Source organism: Barbus barbus, assembly GCF_936440315.1.
Source record: "Barbus barbus genome assembly, chromosome: 46".
NCBI lineage: Eukaryota > Metazoa > Chordata > Actinopteri > Cypriniformes > Cyprinidae > Barbus > Barbus barbus.
In genome coordinates this window covers 12,643,411-12,655,767 of record NC_136724.1, presented here as the reverse complement: position 1 = coordinate 12,655,767, position 12,357 = coordinate 12,643,411, and the positions used below count along the sequence as shown (strand labels likewise).

At 43.7% G+C, this 12,357-nt stretch overlaps 1 protein-coding gene across 1 annotated transcript in view; it reads left to right on the top strand.

Moving 5' to 3' along the window:
• LOC306864585 (contactin-associated protein-like 2) overlaps positions 1 to 12,357 on the top strand; it is a 388,195-nt gene that overhangs the window by 350,490 nt on the left and 25,348 nt on the right. The window contains exons 19-20 of the mRNA XM_079408681.1: positions 785 to 1,018; positions 2,481 to 2,614. Of these exons, the coding sequence (XP_079264807.1) occupies positions 785 to 1,018; positions 2,481 to 2,614 (368 nt within the window). The remainder of the gene's footprint in view (positions 1 to 784; positions 1,019 to 2,480; positions 2,615 to 12,357) is intronic.

The window sequence follows — 12,357 nt, the reverse complement described above, 5'->3', positions numbered from 1 at the left end:
CAGTTCCTCGAAGGAACGAGACGCTGCGTCGCGAGGCCACACTTCTGGCATCCCTGCCAGCGCTTGCTTCAATTTAGAAGCTGACGCCGGTTTCACCGCATGTGCTTTTATGCCAGCTGGTCATTACGTCACCTCGCCCGTGACGTTCCGCAATCCATTGGACAGATTTCATTTGTATTCATAGCCGGTCACGCTGAAGGCGTTCCCCAAAGCGTCTCTGGACGCAGCGTCTCGTTCCTTCGAGGAACTGGGGTTACATACGTAATCTAAGACGTTTTGTCTCATATTCATCTTTTAATCATATTTGTAAATGTCTTGACTCCACAGCCAACAGAGCAATTTTGTCTTTACTGTTCCAATACTTTTGGAGGGCACTGTATATTAAATATATTTAAAAAGTAATATAGTAATTTTTATGGGGCGAAGGAGACGTGAGATGTGCGGATCCATCTGCAAGGATTTTATTCAGGGATGTGGTCACAAAACAAGCAAGGTTCATGCAATGGCAAACAGGTACAACACAGGCAAGCCAAAGAGTAATCCTAGGGCAAGCATGGGTCTACAATCGGTGAACAATATCCAACAGGGCAAGGTAATCCAGGTACATGAGCAATAGTCCAAGAGAGGTGTAAACAGAGCCCGAACAGCAAGGCAAAGGGTTAATCCAGGAAACACGGGCGAGAATCAAAACACTAGAAAACATTTGCACTAGAAAAAATTTGCTGTCAAAATTAACACTGATACCTAACCCTCAAGTCTGATTGGTTGTTTAAATCTTTTCCAGATGTTGGTGGTTTCTTTGAGGCAGGAACACTGGTCAAGTATAATCTGGTACCTGAAGTGGTGGCTGCAGCTTCCAGCCTGGATGAGAAGAGCATTATCCAAAACCTTCCTGTCGAGACCAATCTGACACATGAAGACCTGACCTTCAGCTTCAGCACCTCCACTTCTCCCAGCCTTCTAGTCTATGTCAGCTCAAAAACCCAGGATTACATGGCCGTGGTGCTCCGTCACAATGGTAGGATATTGGTCACTCTGCAAAAGGTTTTATAACAGTTCCATATAAGAACCATTTTGGATTCCCTAAAGAAGCTTTCAGTGAACAGATCTTTTCTGTCCACTCTACTAACTCTAAGGAACTTTGCAAATTTATGTCAACTAACTTAATTAATTTGCTACTGCATGTTAACTAACTCTCATTAGAGTAGACTGTTAGGGTCATAGATATGTATACGTAGATCCCACATTCGACCACTCCAAACACATCCCGCCGTTTTTGAACGTTCAACATTTTGTCAGTAAAAATCAGTAAGTTAAGAAAAAATAGGATGACTTTTTACTAATGACAATGTGTTTGTTTGAGTTTTTATATGCATTAACTCAATATTACAGCTTTTAAACTATAGTCACTTTTTAATGCCTTCATTTTGTATTGTGTTAATTTAGCAAAATCATCTGCTGAATTCTGTTGCAGATATAGGTATTCATACATGCGTATGAATATGGTTGCAGAGTCAACGTTCTCTCAAGTGTTCACATAACGGTTTTGACTATTCCAATATGACTTATGTATAGCAGCCCATAGAAACAGCCACTAATGAGGCATCTACAGTATATCTATGGTTAGGGTTAGTAAAATACTGTCTTGTACGTGTAAAGTCAGTAAAATTCCTGTATATTTAACATCAAATCTGTTCTGATTAGCTTTTATTGTGCCGCTTCACACAGTATTGTTGCTTTCAGTATGAACAGACAAATTGCGAACCTATCTCATCACACCTGGTTAGTCCTCGTTCATCATTAAGTCTGGATGCTGATTCAGTACACATCTGTGTGTGTGTGTGTGTAAGATTGTTCTGCAGCAGTTTTGAAACTGCATTGTAATAATAATGGAAAATGTACTGCAGCAGGCTGAATTGCTTTTTGAAGTGGAAGCGCAACAGTAAAAGCTAATTATATGACAAATGGCAGAGCGCAGGCAATTACATCCCTGTTTGTTTGGCATAAGCACAACACTGTGATCCAGTACTTTTAGAGTTTAGAAGTAAAACACATCTGGTGTTTAAAGAAAAAGACCCTCATTCCCCTCAGGGACAGGATTTCACATTAAACGCAGTGACTCAGATGTACCGTTGTTTAATTTGTAGAGTGGCGTTTTTGCTAAACACCATTCCATAAAACCCAAAGTGGGCACACAAGATTGGTGATACTTATTCTTTGTGTTAAGCTGCCTAAACCCACATCGAATTTTACCCTGTATTGTCTGAGCAAATTTATCTTGCTGGCCTGACTGGGAACCCAAATGAGGTAACGTTCTTCCTTGCAGCCTGTAGGGCCGTTGCACAGTGGAGGTGAGTAATGCCAGGGTGCAGAACTGACGCACAATTCTCACTCACTCAGGCATTCTGCATCCAGGAAGACTGCAGTGCGGTTGAGATATGGATAAATGTGATCTTTCTGTCTCATCCTGTTTTACTCAGGTACCCTGCAGCTGCGGTACGACTTGGGTGGTCTAAGAGAACCCTTCAGTATTGATATTGACCAGAGGAACTTGGCCAACGGGCAGCCCCACACCGTCAACATCTCACGGGTGGAGAGAGACATAGAAGTACAGGTGGGAAACGCATGAAACTGACCACTCTCAATATTACTATCAGTATCATTGGTCAAATGTGTTATGTAATACTTATTCAATAATATAAAAGTTAGCTTTTTGACTTCTAAGGCAGCATCTTAACCGAAATGAAACCTCATAAGGGACTGATTTGAAACACCCTACATGGGCAACTACTTTTAATAAATAAATTTGTATATGAATTGCACAAAATTATCTATCTCACAGTTAATTTCACAGTAAAGGTGGTCAGTAGCAAGTTGATAAAAGTGCCAATTTTGTAATTAAATGAAATGATTTATAGTAATATGTTTGTTGGTATAATAATATTATATTTATTATAAAATTTAATTATTTCTAAGAAAAAAAACTTTGTTTATATAGTATTAGTTTTATATCGTTTATGTAGTACTGTAATAATTAGAGTTTTTTATTAATAAATATTAATAATAACAATAATGTTTTATTATTAATTATTACATATATTGGGTAAAAGTGACCATTTTGAATTAGAAACTACATTGTATAAGAGTATTTTATTGATAATTTTCCACACACAAAAAAAAATCTAAATAATAAAATTATTTTCATTATAATAAAATGGAAAAGATGTGTAAAGATAGGAGCATATATTGTATAAAAGTGCCCATTTTGAAATAGGAATTATAATTACATTATTTCATCATAAATTAAATGATTTATAATAACATAAGAATAATACATTTACAATAAAGTACTGTTTAATTAAAATAACATCAATGCATTTTGATCCATGAAGGATATAATATGATGCTGCCTTAAAAAGTATTTTTTTAAGATAAATGCCTAAAATCGTTACCTAGATAGGCAGCTTTCTTGATTTCGTAACTGAATGTATATCTCAAATATGCGGGTAAGTGAGTGGATGTGTGCCGTGTGTTACCCAGGATGCACTGCATTAGTCTCACAGGTCCAACTGGATAATTGAAAGCCCATATTGATCTCTGAACTGAGACTCAGGGTGAACGACCCAGGTTACGTATGTAACCCAGGTTCCCTGAAGGGAACGAGAGCTGCGTCCGAAGACGCTATGGGAACGCCATCAGCGTGACCGACGCTCTGAATATTGTCTACAACCAGTCTAATGGATGGGCGAGGCGTCACGGGCGGGGTGACGTCACGACCAGGAAGTATATAAGCACGTGCGGCGGAGCCGGCGTCAGCTTCAAAGTCATGAAGCAAACGCGGGCAGGGATGCCGGAAGTGTGGCTCGGGACGCAGCTCTCGTTCCCTTCAGGGAACCTGGGTTACATACGTAACCTGGGTCGTTCCCTTCCAGGAACGTCGAGCTACGTCCGAAGACGCTATGGGAACGCCATACCAACGCTGCCAGACTGACAAGTCCCTGCCTGGTGTCAGGCTGAGAGGACGGAAGAACCTGGAGTGGCTCTGATGTCAAGATTATAGATCCTGGCAAACGTCAGGGGCGTGGACCATCCCGCAGCGTTGCAGATGTCTTGGACTGAGACACCTGCCCAGAAGGCCTTGGAGGCCGCCACACCTCGGGTCGAGTGCGCTCTGACTCCCAGCGGCGGGGGACGCTCAGAGGCCTCGTACGCCAGATTGATGGCATCCACAATCCACCTACTAAGAGTGGGCTTCGAAGCCGGAAGACCCCTCTTAGGCGGACCAAAGCACACGAGCAGTTGGTCCGACTTTCTCCACAGGGCAGCTCTGTGGATGTATGCGTCCAGTGCTCGCACTGGACACATACAGTTGTGCCTTTCCTGGTCGGGCTCCCTGAAGGGAGGAGGACAGAAGGCCTGGAGTACGACCGGCTGTGGTACGACCGTCGGAACCTTCGGTACGTACCTCACGCGGGGGTAGAGAAAGACTTTCGCCGAACCGGGCGCAAAGTCAATATACGAAGGGGCCACAGACAGGGCCTGAAGGTCACTCACCCTCCTCAGAGAGGTGATGGCCAACAAGAAGACAGTCTTGATGGTGAGGAGTCTATCTGTCAACTCGGCCCGGCCAGAACGGCGCTACTAACAGTAGGCTTACCGCATCCCGGCGCACTCTCGCCAAAACTCCCGGGAGCAGAGCGATCGGGGGGAAGGCGTACAGACGGAGCCTCGGCCAAGTCTGTACCATAGCGTCCAGCCCCAGAGGAGCTGGAGGAGCTAGAGAGAACCAGAGGGGACATTGCGCTGACTCTCGAGTCGCAAAGAGGTCCACCTGTGCCTGGCCAAAAACCTTCCAAATCTGCTTCACCACCTCGGGGTGAAGCATCCATTCCCCGGGCCTCGGCCCCTGTCTCGACAGGACGTCTGCTCCCACATTGAGATACCAGGAATGTGCACAGCTCTCAGTGATAGGAGCTTGCCCTGGGACCACACAAGGATCTGGTGTGCCAGCTTGTACAAGGGGCGCGACCGCAGACCTCCTTGGTGGTTGTTGTAAGAGACCACTGCCGTGCTGTTGGTGCGCACCAGCACGTGGTGACCTCTTAGGTCTGGGAGGAAGTGCTTGAGAGCACGGAACACAGCTAGGATCTCTAGCCAGTTGATATGCAACGCCAGGTGGCGACCACTCCACAGACCGTGGGCAGGGTGGCCACTCATGACCACACCCCAACCGGTGAGGGAAGCGTCCGTCGCTAGCGAGACGCGGCGACAAGGAGCTCCCAGCACCGGGCCCTGAGACAAGAACCAGGGTTTCCTCCACATGTCTAAGGCACGGATGCAGCGCCGTGACACTTTGACAGCGCGGAGCAAGTCTCCCCTCAGGGAGACCCCCTTGTCCTTGAGCCACCACTGTAGGGGCCTCATGTACAGCAGGCCAGAAGGAATCACGCTGGACGCAGCTGCCATGAGCCCAAGCAGCCTCTGAAACTGCTTGACAGTGAATGGCTGGCCCTCTCGCACTCTCTTGACTGCCGTGAGGCGCCTGCATCGTGGTCGAATCCCACACTACGCCTAGATAAGTGGTTCTCTGAGCTGGAGAAAGCACACTCTTCTTGGCGTTTAGTCTTAACCCCAAGTCTTTCATGTGGGCAAGAACGACATCTCGATGCTGAACTGCCAACCGCTCTGATTGAGCGAGAATCAACCAATCGTCGATATAGTTTAGTACGCGGATGCCCTGCAGTCGCAACGAGACCAGAGCCGGATCCACACTCTTGGTGAAAGTGCGGGGTGAGAGTGCTAGGCGTCTTTGAGGTCTATCGTGACAAACCAGTCCTCGGACCTGATTTGAGACACGATCTGATTGACCGTCAACATCTTGAACTTTAGCGAACTGACTGAGTGGTTCAAGAGACGCAAATCCAGTATGGGCCTCACCAGAAGCCGGTGTGGACTTCGTGAGGTGGAACCAACTCGATGGCTTCCTTTCTCAGCAAAGTACCGACTTCCTGTTCCAAGACCAGAGCCTGCTCGGGGCGGACCGTAGTCACGCAAACCCCGTTGAACAGCGGAGGTGGCCCATCGAACTGGATGGAATAGCCAGCCTCTACCGTCCGCAGGACCCAAGGAGACACATTCGGCAGCCGCTGCCAAGCTGCCAAACGATCTACTAAGGGAATCAGTCTCTCGAGACTGACCTCTGGTGTCAGAGAAGCGGCCAGACCGCTGCCTCGCTGCGGCTCACCGGCAGGAGACGCATGATCTGGTGGCTGAGGCGAGTTTCTCAGGCCCGCTGAAATCACAGGCGGAAGAACCTGAGAGTACCACTCGCTGGGACCTGCTGTGCCCTGGAACTGCAGGGTTGACAGACAAATCCCCGAAGGGCACCGAGGGTGTAAGCCGCTCCACCCCAGTAGGGGCCGCCCTCCGAAGTCCTGGGGCTCGCCCATCAGGACTTCTTCGTCGAGGACCTCTTGGCCGACAAGACATCCCTCAGGTCTGCCTTCGGCCTCAAAGTCCCCGGCGCGGAGCGCCACTGCCCTCGGCTCCGCCTCGGGGGAGCACGAGAGGCGACGCTCTCTTTCTGCGCAGCCCTATGTGAGGAGCTGGTATGCGGAGGAGGCTGCTCCCGCCCAGCAGCCTCCAGAGTTAGAGAGCGACGGGGGAGGAACCGCCGGAACGCCTCCGCTTGCTTACGAGCCTCCTGAAACCTGTCGACGACAGTGCTCACAGCGTCGCCGAACAGGCCAGAAGGCTGCAGCGGGGCGTCCAGGAGGCAGACCCTGTCCTTCTCTTCGATGTCGGACAGGGTCAGCCACAAATGTCTCTCTGCTGCCACCAAAGCTGACATGGAGCAGCCGATAGCGCGGGCCGACTCCTTGGTGGCGCGGAGAGCCAAATCGGCGGTCCTCCTGAGCTCTAGAATATCATCAGCTCTGATATCCTCGAACTCATCTAACTCCTTCAGCAGTTCAGCCTGGTACGCCTGCAACACTGCCATAGTGTGCAGACACGCACCAGCCTGTCCTGCTGCCGCATGCCCCCTGCCCACTAATGATGATGTGGTGCGCAGAGGCTTAGTGGGCAGAGTGGGAGCCTTCAAGGACGACGCCGCGGACGGAGACAGATAGCTCGCAAGCGTCTGTTCGATCCGGGGCATCGCCCTGTATCCACGCCCATCCAATTCCCGCACATTACCGTAGTAGTCAGAAGCGGGAACGAAAGGGCGGGATGAATAAGGTTTAACCCACGATCTCGACACCTCGGTGTGGAGATCGGGGAAAAACGGATGGCTCCTGCGTAGAGGTGTTGGCCGCGAGCGCAGAAAGCGCTCGTCCAGCAAGCTGGACTGCGGCACAGTTGCTTTCTCGGGGGGCCAACTGATGTCGAGCTTGGCCACTGCCCGAGTCACCACCTCTAGTAACTCCTCATATTGGGGCGAGAGAGGCGGCGAAACCTCGTCAACGCTCGTCACGTCAACCTCCTCGGAGGAAGAGAGACGAAGCGCTGAGTCCTCATCTCGGGGGGAAGGAACCGCTTCCCCGAGAGATGGGACACCAGATCTGGCGGATACGGGAGGAGATAGGGACATTGCCGTCTCACTCTCGCCAGCCAGATCAGCCTGTGAGCCCCACGAGTGCAGCCGCCGCTCTGCCTCGGCAGCAGTGGGACCAGCACCGCGTGGGACGCTCACAAAGGCTCCCTCCTCAAAGAGAGCCCTCCGGGTGCGGAGTGTGCGCAGCGAGAGCCGCTCACAGTGCGGGCAATCTGCTCCCTCGAGAGCCGACGCCGCATGCTCCGCACCCAGGCAGACCACGCACAGGTTGTGTGTGTGTCCCCACTCGTGATGTAGCGAGAGCAGGGACTAACACACAACCTGAAACGTGATCTGGGATCGCCCACTGTCTTGGCCTTTGCTTTAAGCATCTTTTTAGGACAGACAACACTAAATAAGACTCACAAGACAAAAAATCAGACTGACAACACACAGAGCGCTTGCTGAATGACAGAAAGCTGACGCCGGCTCCGCCGCACGTGCTTATATACTTCCTGGTCGTGACGTCACCCCGCCCGTGACGCCTCGCCCATCCATTAGACTGGTTGTAGACAATATTCAGAGCGTCGGTCACGCTGATGGCGTTCCCATAGCGTCTTCGGACGCAGCTCGACGTTCCTGGAAGGGAACTGTAGATTTTATGATGTTCTAAAAGGCAGGACACACAGCACCTCATGTGGTCAATAAGCAGGACATTCAGCAACATGAAACGATAAAGCAGTGATCAAAATCACAGAAGATCCTGATCAGTAGAAATTGTGGTCATATCAAGTTGTATTTGAGGGCAGGAGATGAAAACTAACTACAGAAGGGTCAGGGACTTTCAGTGCTATGTCAAAGACTGGTATGTGCTGGCCGGGACCCTCCTCGCCCCTCACCGTTGCTGTAAGACATGTCTCAAGAGAATAATATTGAATGACAGAGGTGCAAAGATCATGTCAGATATACTGTGACCTTGTCAGCAAAATTGTGGGCTTTGTTGTCTTCTTGTTTTTCCCTCGCTCTCCCTCTCTCTCTCTCTCTCTCTCTCTTTCTGGTCAGTCTGTGTCTTTGGCTCCTGCTTTGTTCCGGGCTCCTAAATCAAATAATCAAATTCCCACTGTCTGGACAGATTAGGCACAGCACAGATAAACCCGTGGGCATGAGGCTCAAAGAAGGGCTGTAGCTCTCTTTAATTCTACCTTATTTCATTTCTTGCTGCACAGCTCTGCCAAGCCCGAGATCCTACAGACCAGAGGTGGAAATCTGGCATGGGGTGAAATATATAGAGAGAGAAAGAGAAAACCATAGCCCTTTTACCCTGTCTTTATGGCCCCTGGGAACCCCGCTGACATTGCAGCAAATAGAAACCCAGAGCCATCCTTCAGACAATGACCTATGTGTATGAGGGGTTTAGGTGTGTGTGTGTGTGTGTGTGTGTGTGTGTGTGTGTGTGTGTGTGTGTGTGTGTGTGTTTGTGTGTGTGCGTGTACGTGTGCGCGTGTGTGTGTGTCTGTGTGTGTTTATGACACTAGGGTAACTGCTTTATTTTCTTGTGTGTATAAATGTGTTGAGTGTCCTTTAGCACTGCACAGGCACGCACACACACACTGCATGGCAATCAAGCAGGTACTCCTAAAATAGATCACTTAGATGTGTAAATTAAAGGCGGGTTGCCTACAGATATCTGTTATATTTGTCCAAGCCTGATAAGTTCTGTTTAATTAGCCCAGCAGGATTATTAGGGCTGTTAAATTAGCTTTTCTTTTCAAATTACAGATGCGTTCTGTTCTTTAGTTTTGTTGTAAATGACAAATAACATTAACTTGCTTGACATGTAATATATGTCCACTTGTCCACTATGCTTTTATGACAATAATAACAATAACAAAAACTTTTTTCAATAACAAAAGATTTTTTCAACAATTTTTATACATTAGTTTATAAAATTTAGATATGTACTGTATATAACGTTCGGGAATTTGGGGGTTGTATGTTTTGTTTTGTTTTGTTGTGTTGTGTGTTGTGTGTTTTTTTTTTTTTTGTTGTTTCATTTTGTCGCGTGTGCTTACCAAGGCTGCATTTATTTGATTAAAAAATATAAAAAAAAACAGTAATATTGTGAAATATTATAAATATCAGATTTCTTATTATTATCAATGTTGAATGTATTTTTGTGGAAACACTGTTAAAAAATTCAGCATTCTTTGATGAATAGAATGTTACAAAGAACAGCATTTATTTAAAATAAAAACCTTTTGTAACATTATTAATGGTTTTACTGTTACTTTTGATCAGTGTTAATGCATAACTGCTAAATAAAAATATTAATTTATTTTAAAAAAATTTAAATGAACTCAAATATTTAAACCAGGGTTAATATAGTAAACTAATAAATAAATTTAACCTAGCTGCAAAGGCAACATTTCTTGGTACGAAATAATTAAAATTAAAACTGAATAGTACATATATTTTTTAAAAAACTACAAAAAATAAAAACAGAAAATATAAAACTAAAACTGATTCAAAATATTGATAAAAATCTATTGCAAAGACACTAAAATACACTGCAGAATACTGCTATGGCCATCATTTAAAGGCAGGGACAGTGGGGACAATTCAGTCCCTTCCCCTTTATGAAATAGCTTGTGGCAGGGATATATCTAACAGCAGAAAAATCTCAAATTGTTAAACACATTGTTTAATCTCATTAACATGTTTTATAATGAATGACGATGAATGGCCCCTGGAATTTGTGAATTCTTTATGCTGATTGTTCATTGTGTTTTTATCAGTCATGGAAAGTGGCCGTGACAGTGTTCTCTCCAGCATGACGCATTTTAATCTATCGCTTCTCCACAGGTCCCTATTCCTTCTAGTGAAATTACAAAACAAAATCCAATTGCATCCCCACTCCTGATATACATCTACTGATGTAGAGGCATAACAGATGCAATTTTGGTTTCTTGAAATCAAAAATTATATTAGAGGTTAGAACCTGGAACCTCCATAATATAAATGAATCGTCACAAGTTGATCAGCAACAATATTATATTATTAAATATTTTCACTTACAGTTCTAATTATAATGATATTGTTTACTTTTCAGTTTTAAATTATTTCAAAGATAATAAAATTAAATGTTCTATTACAGACCTGGGTATTTATTCATCAAAACAGTCAAAAAGATTGTGTTAAATTATTTGTGAATTGAGGAATCAGATTCTGATTTTGCATTTTAGTTTTCTGTGATGCAGGTGTGCATTTTCCAGAAGAGTAAAGAGCTTGCTTCAAAAGGAATATGACATGAGAGACAGTAACATCAGTCCAGCTGACCTTTCCAGACACCCACGCCTGTGATATTTCTTTTGAATTAAACATCACACCCTTTTTGAATCAGACAGTGAAAGGTCAAAACATAACTAAGAGAACAACCATGTGGGAAAAGCAAACAGATGTACTTGATCTTTTAGAAGGTTTTGAAGATTTTTTTAAACCCTAAGGCAAACAGCAGAGCACCCTTTCATTTTGGGATGTATTATTAATTTAGATTAATGAATACTGCTGGGGTTCCCACTATCAGGTCAACTTTCTATAAAAGCAATGTGGTGGACCTTGCACTATGTTTTTATTATTGCATTGAGCCCCTTTTTCACCATCTCTGACAAGCAACAGAGCAGAAATCATTCATTTCCACTGGAGAACACTAGGAGCTATGTGGACTTCCAATTGTATGGAATTTTTGGATCCCATTTGAGCTTTAGATGTGTTAAATACATCAGATCTGATGACCCGATGACCTCCATCTGACCCGATGTGATGTATTCTAACCCATGAGATTTGTGAACAAAGTGAGAATTACCAATATTTTCCACTAAAACATTATTCTTTAAACAACATTTCTGTAAAATTGGTGGTTATGAATAATTATGTCAGAAATACTAATTTTATATTTGTGAAATTGTGTTTTTTGTTGATTAGCCCTACTTACTATATTTTTTTATACAACTGTTATCTTCCTGCATATCTGCATGATCTTTGGACAAAAAAAAAAATAATTTAATTATATCAAGCCAGGGTTAACGTTCACAAAACCTAAAACTATTAGAATGTTTTTGTTAATTGAAATAAATTTTAAATAAACTTGAAAATAAATAAATAAATAAAAACTACACTAAATCTAAAACTGAAATAAAAATTAACAACTAAAGTAGCAATACAAAACAAATAAAAATACAAAAGTATTACAAAAGTAATACAAAATTAAACTAATAATTATAATGATTGTGGAAAAACAATATAATCATCATATTGATAATCATTTGCTTTTGTGGCTATATTCATACATTAATTATTTATTCATTTTACCATGATGAAGTGTCAGGGAAGTGTTTTGTAATCTTTAATATAATAATCAAAATTCATGTATAAACATAAAAATATATTATTTATTTATAAATATTTTTAAAGGAGTATATTTTGATAGCATTTTAATTAGCTGTCTTTATTGGGGAAAATCAAATCATGCATTTATTTGCTTATATATAACATATATATATATATATATATATATATATATATATATATATATATATATATATATATAAACATATATAATTGTATCCCATATATATGTAAGCAATAAGGTACGAGAGGCCGTGCTGTATTGTGAATAGATTTATATAAGGGAAGGTCTACATTTTATATATTTTTTTAATCTTTCACCACTTTGATTAGCCTACAATTTGGCTTTTTTGCTGTTCAGTTTAATTTATCATTTAACGATTGTGTTTATTAAACTCTCATTTGTTGTTTATTTCATA